This window comes from Lepidochelys olivacea (genome assembly GCF_965140295.1).
Source record: "Lepidochelys olivacea isolate rLepOli2 genome assembly, chromosome: 5".
NCBI classification, from domain to species: domain Eukaryota; kingdom Metazoa; phylum Chordata; order Testudines; family Cheloniidae; genus Lepidochelys; species Lepidochelys olivacea.
In genome coordinates this window covers 74,472,348-74,490,091 of record NC_140415.1, presented here as the reverse complement: position 1 = coordinate 74,490,091, position 17,744 = coordinate 74,472,348, and the positions used below count along the sequence as shown (strand labels likewise).

Below are 17,744 nucleotides of genomic sequence, written 5' to 3'. Positions count from 1 at the left end.
TGAAGCCTATCTAGAGGAGTGAGGTAACTCCAAAATTACTATTAAAAATATTACAGTTTTGTAATGTTTCCAACACTTATACTATACATAACACAAGATTAAAGAGAAAACTTTACCACACCATGCAAAGTTTTAAAATCATTGGGCTTACCAAACCAACTTTACAGACAGTGGTGGTGGTCTCATCACAGATACAAAGCATCCAGAACTATCTAGCCTGAGCTAACTATCCACACCAATCTACAGTTTTTAGACCTATAGAAAGAAAACTGCATGTCTAATGTCCCATCAGCATGGAAGCATGTCCTCTGGAATGGTGGCCAAAGCATGAGGGGGCATATGAATGCTTAGCATATCTGACACATAAATACCTTGCAATGATGACTACAAAAGTGCCATGCAAATACCTGTTCTCACTTTCTGGTGACATTGTAAATAAGAAGTGGGCAGCATTATCTCCTGTAAATGTAAACAAACTTGTTTGTCTTAGCGATTAGCTGAACAAGAAGCAGGACTAAACGGACTTGTAGGCTTTGAAGTTTTACATTGTTTTGTTTTTGAGTGCAGTTACGTAACAAAAAAATCTACATCTTTAAGTTGCGCTTTCACAATAAAGAGATTGCATTACGATACTTGTATGAGGTGACTTGAAAAATACTATTTCTTTTGTTTATCATTTTTACAGTGCAAATATTTGTAATCAAAAATAATATACACTTTGATTTCAATTACAATATAGAATATATATGAAAATGTACAAAAGCATCCAAAATATTTAATAAATTTCAATTGGTATTCTATTGTTTAACAGTGCGATTAAAAGCGATTGTTTTTTTGAGTTAATCACATGAGTTAAATGCAATTAATCGTAAGCCCTAATATATATGCATACACATATATGCAAACACTCTGAAGTTAGGAAATTCCAGAATTTGGGTTGCCCGTGGGGAAGAGATTTCTGATAGTTAGATGGCTCTTTAAGGTAATGAAAAAAGACATAGTGAGATCCGATGGTCGGAAGCTGAAGTTAGACAAATTTAGACTAGAAATATGACACACATTTTTAACATTGACAGTAATAAAGAATTGGAATGACTTAATCTAGGGATTCTTTGTCACTTTAAGCTTAAATAAAGTTTGGACATCATTTTAAAGGATATGCTATTGACAAAATAGAAATTACTGGTTAAGGATCCATGTCCTGTGTTGTGTAAGAAATCAGATGTAATGATCCTAATACTCCTTTCTAGCTTTAAAATCTATTAATTTTGCAAGGTGGAGCACACAAAGAAGTTCTGATATTTTAAGTGCAAAACTTCATAGTCCCTTTTCTCCTGTAACTTTTTAACTCGGATGAAGGAGTTAAAGGAAGAGAAACTTCAGAAAAACACCCACTGTCATGGGGCAGCTGCCCCTCACTGATAGCTAAGGGGTTAAAGCCACCCTGGGGAGGCTGCGCAGGAGGCAGCCAATAAGGAAAAGGCTTATAGTGCCAGCCAATCACTTTATTGGAACATCCAATCAGGGCCAGGCTGGCCCATATAAGAAGGGGCTGCTGAGCAGAGGAGGCGGCAGTCACTCCCTGAAAGGTGAGGGAGGAGGACTGGCTGCTTAGAATGCTGGACAGAGCAGTGCTGGGCAGGGTCAGTAGAGTAGGAGAAAGCTCCAGGCTGACAGCTGCCAGACTACAGCCCTGATACAAGGGTGAAGAAGATGCTAGGGCTGCAGGAAAGTGGCCAAGGGAAGGAGACAGCGGAGTTGGAGGAGGGGCAGTACGTGGCTATCAGATATAGGGTCCCTGAGTCGAGACTCAGAGTAGCGGGTGGGCCAGGTTCCCCCCACTTGCCACCTAAGGCAGTGGCTGGTGAATGGAATGCAGTTTGCCACTGAGATGAGCGGCTAGAATCGGGACTGCAGTTTGCCACTGAGGCAAGTGATTGGAGTAAAGTGAGAAAGGCCAAAAGCCATGTAGAGTTGGACCTTGCAAAGGGAATTAAAACCAACAGTAAAAGGTTCTATAGCCATATAAATAAGAAAAAAACAAAGAAAGAAAGAAGTGAGACCACTAAACACTGAGGAGGTTAAGGATAATCTAGGCATGGCCCAATATCTAAACAAATACTTTGCCTCAGTCTTTAATGAGGAGCTTAGGGATAATGGTAGGATGACAAATGGGAAGGAGGATATGGAGGTAGATATTACCACATCCGAGGTAGAAGCCAGCACACACAGAGAGCTAGAGGAGAGCGCGCGTGCTTATCCACCCTAAGACAACCAGTAGCCTGGTGGTCAGGGAAAACCTCTGGGATGTGGGAGATGCAGGTTCAAGTCCCTGGTCTAAATCAGGTAGACTAATGAACTGAATCTCTCACAGCCCATCTGTGTGTCCTACCATGAGGCTATTCTGGGGAGGGTCTCTCTCTGGTTTTAACCAAAAATTCAATCCTGAACATAAGAAACTTTTCCTGATGCTTCCCCCTCCCACCCCCCAAAAAAGGTCAGTTTTGACAAATCACCATTTTCCAGGAAAAAAAATTTTGCTGAAAAATTCCCAACACAGCTCTATACCTCATGTCCTCTAACCCTCCCACCTAGACTCGCCCAGCCATATTCAAAACTTATTTTACTATAAGTCTTGTAAATACTCAAGTTCAGCTTATTAAGGCCAAAAATAAATGTGTACAAAAAGGATAAATTTGCATGTGGTATATCAAACATCAATATCTGAACCAATAAAGACAGGTTTCAGAGTAGCAGCCGTGTTAGTCTGTATTTGCAAAAAGAAAAGGAGTACTTGTGGCACCTTAGAGACTAACAAATTTATTTGAGCATAAGCTTTCGTGAGCTACAGCTCACTTCAACGGATGCATTCAGTGGAAAATACAGTGGGGAGATAGCTGTAGCTCACGAAAGCTTATACGCAAATAAATTTGTTAGTCTCTAAGGTGCCACAAGTACTCCTTTTCTTTGAACCAATAAAGTTTGTGAATTACTGCTCCCCCCACACACACACACAAGCTCCCTGTGTGCTACCGTCCCATCCCCCTCTATTTCAAAGGCACCCTGACGCCCTCCCCCTACCTCCTCTCCCATGCCAGGGGCTCTGTGTCCCCCCTGCCACCCATTCCCAGGGGTTGTGTGTCTCCTTTTTCTCCTCCTTCCAAAATACCTTTCTTACCCCCAGAATGGAAGGGACAGCAGCCAGCTGGTGCCCCCTTCTCCTCCTTTCCCCCCATCATGGAGCAGACTTTGGGGAGGCATCTGTAGGAGGGTGGAAAGAATGAAACCTACTTCACTCTCTTCTCCTTCTGGTTCACCCTGCTGGCTGAGCATCTGCCCCACAGCTGTTAGGCAGATTCCAGCACAAAGAGCAAGGAACAACTTTTTAAGTGCAAATGGCTTTTCCTGTGCTTACCAAAATCAATAGGCAGTTCTGCCTATTGATGCTTAGAACGTTCCCTGAAACTTTAGCAGTTGATTAGATGCAGCGTTTAAAAGGATTACATCCAGACACACAGAAAAATGACATCAAGGTGAGTGCAATGTCCTGCTTTGCTCGGCCAAAAAGGATCTTAAAAAGTGACCTGCAAATATATAGTGTAAATTCCAGCATCTTTAGATCGGTATGAGCTGAAACATCCCCAAAACTAAAAGAAAAATAAAAGCATGGCCAACATTTCCATAGGGTGTCTCAAGTTAGGCAGCTAAATAAACGTGGCCAGATTTTCAGAGGAGCACCCTATTGACTGGAAGTCAATGGGAATTGCTGGTACTCGGCATCTATTAACATCTGATCCCTTAATCAGGATCTGGGCATCCAAGTTTGAAATTTGTGGCATAAGCTTTTGTGTGAGAAAGTGCTGAATGCACCTCTTTGGGCTTGTCTACACTGACACACAGTTTGGCCTATCCGGTGTGAATAGCAGCATGCACCAGTACTGTGTTATAACTCCCCCATGTGGAAACTGCAGGCACTAACTAAAAGAAAGAGGACTATACTAATGCAAACTAGGTGTCTTTTAGTTTGCACCCACAGAATCCACCCCGGGGAGTTACACTGCAGCACTTTGGTGCACGCTGCTATTTACATCCTCATAGTCCAAACTCCAGGGTAGTGCAGTCATCGCATCAGTCTGACTATTAGAGAAACTTAGAATGCATTGGTAAAGTTACTGGAATTTGGTACTTCACCTTTGCTAGGACCACTCTAATATTGTGCATGTCTCTCATTAAAAGAGCAGCATCTGATTAGATTAAAACACTAATATACTGGAAAGTGACAAAAAAGGGTACATCTTAACAATAATGGAGCTTCATATGGGAAACAGAAGTTGATGAATGTTATAGGACAAGTTTTCAAAGAGGCTTTGTCATTTTTTTTTGCACACAAAGATGATTAATGTACAAATGGCCAACTTCATCTGCAGGTATAGGGCAGCACAAATATTTTGCATACGTGGGCTAAGCTTTTTAAAGGAGCCTACGGAAGCTAGTTGCTGAGCTTCCATTAAATGTCTATCAATTTGGTCACATTAGACTCCTTTAAAAATCCCACAAATATATTCTATCATTTGCACGCATAAGTGACAACATGTGAAAACTGCACATGCAAACAGATACCACATGTTGAATACTTGGCCACATAAATACAGTATACGTATGCAAATACATACACACACAAGAACAACTAAAGGAGTATTTAAACAGTTCCAACTATTTTGAAAAATGTTACCTCAAAGATCTTCCACGTTTTATATACATATATGAGGATAGTGTTGTCAAAGAGAATTTTTAGATGGATTTTACATCTCTACTTTCTATGTAGATGCTATTCCAGTCTCAGTGAAAACATCTCTTTAATTGTTTCAAAGGATGTTCAGGACTCCAATATATTTGATTTTCTGTCAATAGGGGTGGATGAAAATATTACAGTGAGGTTACTCCTAGAACTAAAACAACATATTCCAAATATGAACACAAAGTATATTTTTCCAATATTGCCAAAGGTACACAAAAAACCCATTTTGTGAAAATAAAAACTAAGTGATGACACCAAATAATCTTTTATAACTTTGATGATGGTTAAATATTTCTGGACTTTAAGACTGAGTATACAATGGTTACCAAAATGCAGTACTATGCAATTACTTTAAGAATACGTCAATAAACATTGAAAGGTTAGATGAAAGAATTTACACAGATATGCTGAACACATGGGAAACCAATAATATAGAGAAACCATAAATAAAGTCTTGCAGGCTTATCCTATTTTGATTTTAAAATGATTTCTATTTGGAGCTGATTAGACAGCTGAGAAGATAGTGACTAGTTCTGCATTTCTAAGTTCTTAGTAAGGGAAACCTCCCATTAACTTCAGGGGGAGATTTTTCCTGAGTAAGATCTGCATGACTGAGTCCTTAAAAGATTTCTGAAGCAAGCAGCCAAAATAAATTCATAACACTATCCCTATATTCAACTTAGAGAGTGACATCTGGTTCCTTACATTCCTATGCTCAGCTCTCAAGTTTGAGTAAAGTATCATATAACATCCGGACAACCCACAAGTTGCCCCACAGAAAAATGGTAATTTAAACATGTCTAGGCACACAGGTTAAACCTATATTTGTTTTGGTAAACAACTAAGGTGAGTGCAACATTCCATTATTGCACTAGAAGATTGTTCTACTGGAAGATTATTATGAACCATATTCAGAGTTTGCTTATATTCGGAGGCTTGAGTCTAATACACTGGGCACAATGTGGTTCCACTACATGAGATGAAGACAAAGACATGAAGAATCTCCAGAAAGGGACTCAAGATGAAATATCTGATGCAAGTCTCCAAAGGCAAACACAAAGGAGGGAAGCAAAGGCATATAATGCACAAACATGCTTAGCACATACAGAGCAAGATTCAGGATGACCACAACCCCAAAAACAGTGAAGGGCCAAAAGGTCACGTCTGGTAAATTCACGTATGTCCAACAGTAGCCAACAGCAAGCCAGTTCCCAGTATGTAGTTGCATGCTGTGGATGAAGAGAACTCACGGTCATGCTGTTCCACTGCATATTTTAAGACCAACAAAGCCTTTTCATTCTGGCTTTATTCTCTTTGTTAGATCACACTTCATTTTTACATGCAGTTTGTGTATTCTAAGAAAAGTATTTTGGTAACTCACTCATTTGCTGTTAAAGTCAGAGTGACACTACTCTAGACTCTTAACTAACTTCTGGCATTTCAGTGCACGAAACCTGAACATCTAGGTGTTTGTAAAAATATCTTTTCAAAAGAAGGGAAACCCCATGTGCAAATCTAGTATTTGTGTTCTCTATCAATTATTTCCCTCACTGGATATCTGAGTGCACAAATATTTGATTTGAACATACAGTCACAGTAACTGCATGCCTTAATGAAGTACACAACTGTGCACAAGCCTGAGCTTCTGCCTTTTAGAAAATTAGGCCCTTAATACAGCTCTAAGTTTCTCAGATCTCTTCCATGCCCCAATTCTTTTGTCCCAAAATCAGGATTTAACTGTGGCAGGAATTTTAAAATTTGTGACCATAAACAAATACATTCATTTCCTGTCAGTGTATTAAATATTGTTTATCTATTAGTTTTGTGTACTATATATTGTTTACTTCTATACCATAAAAACACAATAAAATTATTAAATAATCAACTGTTATCCTCAGACAGACAAAGCACAAAAGCAAAACTAGTTTTCTCTAATGCTGTCCAACCATTTTACAGTACTAATCATGGCATCTTGTAATATAAGGGCCAATCCCACAGGCAAAATGTTTACTATTGTAAAAGTTCTTTTAAAGTCAATGGGAGTATGAATTACACCTGATCAAAATCATTTGTAGGTTCAGGCCCTAACATACAGATAGCGGAACAATAAGTAACACACACAGCACTTAAAAAGCTCACTTTTTTAATAGGAGGGAAGAAGCAAACATGTTTAAAGCTAATGTCCTATACTCTACTTAAATTACACAATATGTAAGGACCCATGTATTGTGCATTTTATCTACTGTCACATGTCATTCATTCATTGCTTCATATACATTTTTACAGGATGCAGACAACCAGATTCTTGGTTGGTGAGCTGCATTATCTTCAATGGAGTTATACTACTTTACAACAGTTTACAACATACTTTGTGTAATTTAAGTAGAGTACAGGATTTTAAAGTGTCAAACCTATGACATACTTTATATATAAAATTTCCTTATTGTTTTTTTAATTTCTTGGCTGGTCAATAGAATTTGTCCTTACAGAACAAAAAAAGGAATATTATAATATTCGTGTCCTAATAATTTTTGTTTTAACTACTAGTTCCACTTAAAATTAGAACAATTGCTACCTTTTGAGGGGCCAAAATCCTCTGCCTGAACTTTTCAATTGTATCTTGACCTGCAGCAGTCCACGCACTGACAAATGCTTCTGCTTTGTCTAGATCAAGGTGAATGCTCTCCAGCTGCTGTTGCAGAATAGCTGGTTTCAGGTTATGATAGACTGCCTGTATAGCAGAAAAAAAGAGTTAAATCCATTTTGGTACATGCAACTATAGTACTTTATTTAGAAAAGCACTTTTCTAAATCGGGATGCTCTTTTTCTCTATAGAGGTCTAAATGGTTCATTTTTTCAGCCTAAAATAAAGTACTCTATTAATGCAAAACAAAAATGTGTTACATGATTACTATGAGCCTGGGAGCCCCTCAATGCCAGTTGACAAAGAACTCACCATACTGTATCTGACACCAGGCCTGACCCACTCATTACATCCTACACACTGTTGTCATAATATTATCTAAAAGGTGTCATGTAAGGTGTCTTATGTAAACTGATGACATGCAGGTACCAAAAATCATTGTGTGGTATATATACATGTTGTGTACAAAGTTGTGTGTATGCTGTATTTGGGAGGCAGTGCATAAATCCAGCTTGTCCTAGACAAAGGAATGTGTATTTACCTGTCTGACTGGCTTGCTTCCAGGCAGAGGACAACAGAAGTATATTTACATTAAAGTGTATATTTACAAATATACATTACAAAATGTATATTTACATTTACAATAAAGCCATCAAGCTAACAAGCAGAGGAGAAGACGGTGTAGTAATCACATATGGGGGACAGAATCTGCACCCCAGGAAGCCTTCCTGGCTCTTGAGGCAGAGAAAACGGACACTGGAAAAATATAAGGAGAGCAAAAAGCCATTGGAGTTATCTACCACTTTGGGGACATAAGGTACAGCACCCTCTGAGCCTGTGAAAATTGGATCGCCTACTCCAGAAGCTAAGGATGTTGGTAACTTGAAGTAAAAAAGAAAACTGCTTAGGCAAAGATTGTAACTTGTTAAAATTAAGTTTTAGTCACTAGAAAACAAGTTTTATTGTGCTTGTAACCAGACCTGTCTCTTTTTCTGTTGTTTAGCATCACTTAAAATTCTGTTCTCTGTTAATAAACTTATTCTTGTTTTACTACAAAACCATCTCATTGCTGTGTATTAAAGTGAAGTGTGAGTCTAAGCTAACCTAACCAGGTGATGCGTTCTGTTTCTTTGGAGACAGAAAACTTAATTGCTATGAGTGTTCAGTGAGAGGGAATGGACACTGCAGGGAGACATCTCTGGGGGAATTCAGGTTCACTGATTGTTACCTGCAAGGCAAGGTTTGGCCTGGCAGAGTCTTGAAGAGTTTGCTGGCTAGGCAGACAGGCTGGTGTGCCAGGCAGCTGACACACAGCTTGGCAGTAGCAAAGCTCTCACTCCTTCTGGGCAGAGGGATAACACAGTAGACCTCAGTTCCGGTTGTCTTGAGTGGAATGTCACAATTACATTTTTTCAAAACTATTATTTTCCACAAGTAGGTATTATTATGCAAAGCAAAAGTTACAATGGCCAACATATCTTTCCATCCATTAAAAATAAGTGTTCTATTCTTTATGGCCTACTATATCACCTTGGCACGTCTTCATAGAAGAAAAAGAAAGTGAAGCCACAAACCATTTTTAACATTTTCTGTCTTTCTTTCCCAAACTGACCTTTTCTTAAGATTTTATTATTTTTTATAAGAGTAAAGTACAATTCAGCACAGAAGCATTTTGACTGAGTTTATTTACTGACAAAAATATTCACATTTTCTAGAAGAACAATATTAAAAATTTAGATTAGAGATGTAATTTAGCCAAAATGTATGCAAAACAACACTGAACCAAACTGCAGGCCCAAGCCTGCATATTTTTACTCATAAAAGTAGTCCCATTTAAATGGGATTACTCGTGTGAATAAAGACTGCTTACATAAGTACATAAGAACAAAAGAATGGCCATACTGGGTCAGATCAAAGGTTCATCTAGCCCAGTATTCTGTCTTCTGACAGTGGCCAATGCCAAGTGGCATAGAGGGAATGAACAGAACAGGTTATCATCAAGTGATCTGTTCCCTGTCACCTATTCCCAGCTTCTGGCAAACAGAGGGTAGGGACACCATCCCTGCCCATCCTGGCTAATAGCCATTGATGGATCTATCCTCCATGAACTTATCTAGTTCTTTTTTGAACCCTGTTATAGTCTTGGCCTTCACAACATCCTCCGGCAAGGAGTTCCACAGGTTCACTGTGCGTTGTATGAAAAAATACTGTATTTTGTTTGTTTTAAACCTGCTGCCTATTAATTTCATTTGGTGACCCCTAGTTCTTGTGTTATGAGAAGTAGTAAATAACACTTCCTTATTTACTTTCTCCACACCAATCATGATTTTATAGACCTCTATCATATCTCCCATTAGTCGTCTCTTTTCCAAAGTCCCAGTCTTTTTAATCTCTCCTCATACGGAAGCTGTACCATACCCCTAATGATTTTTGTTGCCTTTTCTGAACCTTTTCCAATTCCAAGTGACTTATTTCTATTTAGTTTATCAATTTGTTCCAAAACCTCCTCTAATGACACCTGAATATGGGACAGCTCCTCAGATTTTTCACCTAAAAAGAATGGTTCAGGTTTGGGAATCTCCCTCACATCCTCAGCCGTGAAGACCAATGCAAAGAATTCATTTAGTTTCTCCACAATGGCCTTATCATCCTTGAGTGCTCCTTTAGCATCTGGATCATCCAGTGGCCCCTGTCAAGGTTCCTCCCCCACTCTGAACTCTAGGGTACAGATGTGGGGACCTGCATGCAAACCTCCTAAGCTTACTTTTACCAGTTTAGGTTAAAACTTCCCCAAGGTACAAATTAATTTTATCCTTTGCCCTTGGAATATCCACTGCCACCACCAAACTCTAACTGGGTTTACTGGGAAACGTAGTTTGGACACATCTTTCCCCCCAAAATCCTCCCAACCCTTGCACCCCACTTCCTGGGAAAGGTTTGGTAAAAATCCTCACCAATTTGCATAGGTGACCACAGACCCAAACCCTTGGATCTGAGAACAATGAAAAAGCATTCCGTTTTCTTACAAGAAGACTTTTAATAGAAATAGAAGTAAAGAAATCACTTCTGTAAAATCAGGATGGCAGATACCTTACAGGGTAACTAGATTCAAAACATAGAGAATCCCTCTAGGCAAAACCTTAAGTGACAAAAAAGACACACAGACAGAAATAGTCATTCTATTCAGCACAATTCTTTTCTCAGCCATTTAAAGAAATCATAATCTAACACATACCAAGCTAGATTACTTACTAAAGTTCCAAGACTCCATTCCTAGTCTATCCCCGGCAAAAGCAGCATATAGACAGAGACCCTTTGTTTCTCTCCCTCCTCCCAGCTTTTGAAAGTATCTTGTCTCCTCATTGGTCACTTTGGTCAGGTGCCAGCGAGGTTACCTTTAGCTTCTTAATCCTTTACAGGTGAGAGGATTTTTCCTCTGGCCAGGAGGGATTTTAAAGGGCTTTACCCTTCCCTTTATATTTATGACAGCCCCACTGGTTGTTTAACAGGCTTCTTACTTCGGACGTACGTAAAAAAATGTTTGCTATTACTTTTTGAGTCCTTGGCTAGCTAGTCTTAAAATTCTTTTTTGGTCTTCCTAATTATATTTTTACACTTCATTTGCCAGAGTTTATGCTCCTTTCTATTTTCCTCACTTGGATTTAACTTCTACTTTTTAAGTAGAGGCTTACATGATTGATATCTTAAATAATAAAGCTATTGCTTTGTATTACTTTGTACAATATTATGAAATATTTATCTAAAACATCATCAGGGAGGAAATGTTTCTCACAGTTTTGCAAGTGTTGTTGTTTAAATATCGTATGCACCATTGCAAAGTATGTCAATGTATTTAGTGGCTTAGATTTTTTGCCACCCACAACAGCAAATGTTGCTGGCGCTGCCACAAGCAGCTGAGTTTCCAAAAAAAAAATAAAATAAAATAAAAAAATAGCTATAAGTGATGTGGCATGCCCCAGGAAGTTGGGGCCCAGGGCCCCTAAGGCTGGCTCTGGTACTTAATGACAGATTCTGATACTCTTGATACATAGCACCTTACTCCATGAGTTCTCCCATTGACTTCAACAGAAACGGGTTTGTATCTGTGAAGTTTGATTCTGCTCAGTGTGAGAGAGAGGATCACAAGCTGGTGCTCAGAGACATGTAGATAAGCACAGGATACAGACTGAGGGCAAGCTTCTACCCCCCTTTACTCACATTAAGTAGAACCTTGCTCCTCAAGTACAACCCTGACCTCAATGAGACTACTTGCCAAGTAAGGGACTATGGAACATTAGTAAAGGAGGTAGACTCAAACCTTGAATAAATAAATAAATAGCATGACTGTGATATCTGTTTTCAGGAAGTGTCTATTTTAACTTGCTCTGTATAATAATTTTTCTACCAAACAAGCATTATGTTTCAAATATTTAACAATTCATACTGATGAAAATGGTACCTGTTCCAAAATAAATGATATAGTTTCAAGAACTAAATGAAGATCTTGCTTCTCCACTGAAAACGCAGCTTGAAGTTTTTCTTCCTCCTCTTCACTGAAACTGCTCTCAGCCTGAAGTACAAAAATGGGTTTATTCCTGGTATTCCATCTGCCATCCAGAAATCATTATCCAGAAGGCAAGTTTAGTTAAAACATTAAAGAGTCAGGGGTTTTGTTTGTTTGTTTTTAAATGGGAGAGGAAAAAGAAACGTTGTCAGAGGAAAAAATATATCAGGATACCAAGGGCCTGACCAAAACCCCACTGACTTCAGTGAGCCTCTCCATTGCTTTTAATGGCCTTATGATCAGGCCTTTATGAAATATGCATACAAGTGCACACTTCTTCTCTCTGTATATAAAAAACATGTTTGAAATTACTATGTAAAAAACTCATCTTTTGACCACATTTGATAATATGCATTATGTGGAAAAAGTTACATATTTATACTTGACAATACAAACCCGTGACAACAGTGTAATGCACACTGGCTAGACTAGAAATAAAAGCACCAAAGAGAAGGCAAAGTTGTAGTGCATATATATATATGCTTCTCTTGGTTTACTATTGACAGTCCTCTGGTCTGAACACAGTCTATTTTCTTCTAAAAGACACAATAATAAAAGTCTATTTGGGGAAATTTAGAAAACCACATACAAAAAGTCAAAAATCTACAACATGTCGTATTAAAAGATCATTGAATGGAAAATCTTACTGAACTAATGTACTGAATGTTTAAACATAATGCAAATATTGTCATCTTTTAAAACAAAATATTCTATGTTCTAGACTTCAAACAACACAGTCAGGCCAATTAGCAATGCTGTAAGTGCACAGCTACTCAAAACAAGCAATTGGGCTATCAGACCAAAGATGATGTAATTACAAGGAGACCTAGATGGTCAAAACATTTGAATCTCTAACAAGAATGCAAAAATGAAATTGTTAGTTTAATCTTTGTATGCAGTGTTGTTGTAGCCACACTGGTCCCAGGATATTATAGAGACAAGGTGGGTGAGATAATACCTTGCATTGAACCAACTTCTGTCGGTGAGATAGACAAGCTTTCAAGTTTACACAGAACTCTTCTTCAGTCCTGAACAAGAGCTCTGTGTAAGCTTGTCTCTGTTTAATTTTTAGCTTTTAGAAGGAAATATGCAACTTTAAGTATCTTTGCTAATATAAGGAAGTTTATTTAAAATTTCCAACAATTCCACGCTCCCTACAGTTAGATAACTCATGGCTCATGAAACTGGTAATATAATACAGAGTCATCAAGCCAACTCAGTCATGCAAATCCAGTGCAGAACAATAGTCACCAAAAATTATTATGCTATATAATGGTCATTTAGTAGTTTAGATGACATTAAGTTAATGGCTCTTTCCACCTGCTAGTGGGCAAATATCTTCATTCATTCATAAATAAATCACAGTTACTATTACCAGACCCTTGTTAGTAATTTCAGCAGAAAAATCAATAATTGAATCAAAGCAATGAAACAACCCTCACATTCCTGGTCCCACTAGAGCACAGTTAGAACAATAAAGGTAAATTTGTATTTTTTTTTCAGCCATGCTGTACCTGTCCTATGTCTAGACTTCAATTTCCAATGCTATCAATTTGGCACCTTCTATCATTCTAAATTCTTTTTAAAAAATAAATACAAGTTTGCATCTATCAAACATTGATACAATGACTACGGGAAGTTGGAAACAAATGAACAAATATGTACCCATGCCTCTGGAGGGCAAGACCAAGTTTCCATTACTATTGTTCTCACTATTATATATTGTGCTTTTCTGTTCTCTTACAACAAAAATTAATAAAAGACTTGCATCTAATCCAATTAATCTAGCTACTAGTCTTCCTTTTTCATTGTATATAGGGCACAAATGCAGATTGTGCATAGGCTTGATTCTATTCAATCTGACCCATCTAGATTCATCCATTCCTAGCATGCACACAGAGGCACATTTTTTGACTAAATATTGTACAAAACCTAACTTAGGATCAAGAGAAATATTTCATAAAGCCAAAAGAAAACTTCCAGCAAAAACAGTGTTTGTTTAGACTTAAACATTTCCTCTAGTTTTCCACTGGAGCACTTTTCTGATTCATTGGTGCCAGAAAGTCAATCTAACATCAGATATAAACAAAAGTGACTACTACTTTTCATTCTATTTTCATTGCCCAAACTGCAAAAAATGAAATACGGGCAGCCAGCATAAATTATTTATGGTGAATTAATTAATTATAGGTTTTATTCTCACTTCTAACTCCGCAAGGGTATAAGAGGGGAGAGCCAGCTCCATCCTTCCATACTATTTGCCACTCAGAACAAGATATACTTCTCTGGAGAAAGAAGGGTGTACTTTTTCTGTAATTTGAAATGATGTGTATGTTAAACATGCAAGACAAAACCTAAAGATTTAAGAAAACAGTATCTTATGACAGGATTTTAAAAAGCATAAAATACACAGTAACTGGTATGACATATTCATTATAGAGTTTAAAAATGTATTAAAAGGTGAGAGCTGAGAAGTTATTGTCATACTATACAAACCTTTAGATGAAGCTTTTGAAGGATGCGGGAGAGCAATCGAGGAAATTTGCCTGTGTCTATCATGTTAATGAGCAACACTGCTTTTTTTATGCTAAATTAAATGAAAGAGATCAGGTAAGTTTCCTAACATAAACATATTGCCTTTAAACAATGTAGTGCAAATATTTTTGTTTTCCAGTGTTTCACAAACCAAGCACACTAGCGCTACTGGCTTCTAATCTAAATGTTTGATACTTTAAACACAAATTATAAAAATTATAAAAATTCAAGGTGAGAGTAAGGATGAAAATAGATATAGTCCCACCCTCCAATTAAACCAAGTGGAGCTGACACCCTGGGTGCCTCAGCCCAGCCCACTGTATCATACTGACATGTTTCAGAGTAACAGCCCTGTTAGTCTGAATTCGCAAAAAGAAAAGGAGTATTTGTGGCACCTTAGAGACTAACCAATTTATTTGAGCATAAGCTTTCGTGAGCTACAGCTCACTTCATCGGATTCATACTGTCACAGTATGCATCCGATGAAGTGAGCTGTAGCTCACGAAAGCTTATGCTCAAATATACTGACATGGTCACACTGCCCCATTAGTGGGGAAACCCACATGTTAGAAACCTCCAGAGGCGCAGTACTGACCCACTGGGGACACAGGCCCAGTGCCCCCGGCGCGATGCGGAGTTGGGCGGGGGGGTCCCAGCCCGGGTGCCCCCGGCGCGATGCGGAGTTCGGCGGGGGGGGTCCCAGCCCGGGTGCCCCCGGCGCGATGCGGAGTTGGGCGGGGGGGGTCCCAGCCCGGGTGCCCCCGGCGCGATGCGGAGTTGGGCGGGGGGGGTCCCAGCCCGGGTGCCCCCGGCGCGATGCGGAGTTGGGCGGGGGGGTCCCAGCCCGGGTGCCCCCGGCGCGATGCGGAGTTGGGCGGGGGGGTCCCAGCCCGGGTGCCCCCGGCGCGATGCGGAGTTGGGCGGGGGGGTCCCAGCCCGGGTGCCCCCGGCGCGATGCGGAGTTGGGCGGGGGGGTCCCAGCCCGGGTGCCCCCGGCGCGATGCGGAGTTGGGCGGGGGGGGTCCCAGCCCGGGTGTCAGGCTGGGGCGAGCCGGTGACGCAGGCGCTCCCGGCTCCACCCACCCCGCCGGGCCTGGGCTCCGCAGGCGCCGCTCTGCCGGGCAGTCCGTACCTGCCGCTCTCGGGGATGATGGGCGCTGCCATCCTGGCCGCCGCTGCCTGGTTCCGCCGCCAGCTCCCGGCAAGAGAGGGGGTAGGCGGGGCGGACGGGAGCCCGGCAGGCTCAGCCGGCCCCGCCCCCAGTGCCGGGCGGTGCTATGGGCGGCCCTTGCTGGCCGGCCCCCTCGCTCGCCGCCCGGCGGCCCCACCTGTCTGCCCCTAGGGGCGCTGGGCCTGGCGGCGGTTTCTCCAGGCCGCCGGCTCTCGGGTGGAAGCGCGGGAGCGAGTGGGCACGGAGCAGGGCCCTGGCCCCGGCGTGGGGAGAACGGGGCCTGCAGCTGGTTTGCCCGCCGAGGGGCCCGCGCTGGGGTCTCCTCCTCCAACAGGCGGGTCTGGGAGCTCAGCGTCCTGCGCGCGTGGTGGGTGCTGGATTTAGGAGTCCGCACCGAAAGCTGGCAGTCCGGCGTCGCAGAGCCAGTGCGATGTGTGAGGGAACAGCTGTTACAGAACCTGAGAGCAGAAGGAACCGACCCGGGAGGTTTAAAAATCCGACGGAAATCTGGTATTTGTACAGCTCCACGCTGTTCTCAAGTCTTGACACCAGCCCCGCCACTGAAGGGGAAACTGACTGTCAGCCAGAGGGAACAGAGTAACAGCCGTGTTAGTCTGTATCCGCAAAAAGAAAAGGAGGACTTGTGGCACCTTAGAGACTAACCAATTTATCTGAGCATGAGCTTTCGTGAGCTACAGCTCACTTCATCGGATGCATCCAATGAAGTGGAAAGCTTATGCTCAAATAAATTGGTTAGTCTCTAAGGTGCCACAAGTCCTCCTTTTCTTTTAACCAGAGGGAAATTGACTCCAGAGGTTTTCATTGTCCAGTCTGGGGAAAATGAAAACACAGCCCTACATTTTAAAAGGCAATTGCATTCTAAAAATTCTTTACATTGATATCATCTAAGGCCTTGTTTAGATTAAGATTTAAAGGTGTGTTGCTAGAACATGTTAGTTGACACGTTCTAATTAAACACACTTGAAAAGGCTAGACCCCCTCTTGACTTTATCTCAACCAGTTTCATGTTCAGCACACGCTATCTTGTCTATGCTTAAGTTTTCAAATGTGTTAAACTAAAACATTTTAACACACCTTTTTATTCTAGTCTAGATACAATCAAATTCACTACCCCCATGTGGGTGTGAGGCAGTGTCTGTCGTCATACTTAATTTTTTTTTTAAGTGCTCCCCAGAAGGCAACTTTGAGGACATAAGAGGAGAGAAAGAGAAGATCATTCTCTTCTCCGTTGGGAACGACAATCCTGTCCCAACTTCATCTCTTCACTGTTCACATCTGAAGCATGCTCAACTCTTGATATTTGAGGCTGGTGTGGAACTTTCTGTGTGATGGCTGCTCAGGCCCTCCAACTCCCATTGATCACATCAGTTCCACACCATTTTCAGACAGCACCTTTCTCCAGAGCTCAAGGCAGTAGGGAGATCAGCGTCAATGAATCTAGTACTTTCCCCCCTACGATCTCCATTGCATCACCCCTCCCAACAGGAGCAATTTCAATACCTTTCATTAGATACAAGCCCTGTAGCACTGCTTAACACAGGGGAGGGCAAACTATGGTCCGTGGGCCGGCTCTGTCCCGTTGGGGCTTACAATCCAGCCCGTGGGATTGGTTGTGCAGGGCTAAGGCAGGCTCCCTGGCCCCACGTCGCTCCCAGAAGTGGCCAGCACCATATCCCTAAGGCCCCTGGGGTGGGTAGAGGATCCCATGCGCCGCCCTCGCCTGCAGGCACCACCCACTTCAGCTCCCATTGGCCAGGAAGAGGCACCATGGCCAATGGGAACTTCGGCAGTGGTACCCACAGGTGAGGGCAGCGTGCAGCAAAGCTGCCTTCCCCACCCCACCAAGCCACTGCCAGACATGCTGGCCACTTCTAGGAGCAGCGTGGGGCCAGGGCAGCAGGGAGCCTGCTTTAGCTCTGCTGCCACCCCAGAGCCTGCTCCCTGCACTCAAAACCCTAACCCCCTGCCCTGAGCCCCCTCCTGCACTCTGCATCCCCTCCTGCACCCCAAC

At 41.4% G+C, this 17,744-nt stretch overlaps 1 protein-coding gene across 6 annotated transcripts in view; it reads right to left on the bottom strand.

The window, feature by feature from the left end:
* Nucleotides 1-16,062, bottom strand: part of COMMD10 (COMM domain containing 10) — a 167,932-nt gene extending 151,870 nt beyond the window's left edge. For 2 of the 6 annotated variants that reach the window (XM_084629398.1, XM_084629400.1), the window contains exons 1-4: nucleotides 15,674-16,040; nucleotides 14,503-14,593; nucleotides 11,902-12,012; nucleotides 7,374-7,529 (exon numbers count right to left, since the gene is read on the bottom strand). In XM_084629398.1, the coding sequence (XP_084485524.1) occupies nucleotides 7,374-7,529; nucleotides 11,902-12,012; nucleotides 14,503-14,593; nucleotides 15,674-15,705 (390 nt within the window). In that variant the 5' untranslated portion in view covers nucleotides 15,706-16,040. Of the gene's footprint in view, nucleotides 1-7,373; nucleotides 7,530-11,901; nucleotides 12,013-14,502; nucleotides 14,594-15,673 lie in introns of all 6 variants that reach the window. The other 4 variants (XM_084629401.1, XM_084629402.1, XM_084629399.1 and 1 more) reach the window with 4 other exon arrangements.
* Nucleotides 16,063-17,744: the final 1,682 nt, after the last annotated feature.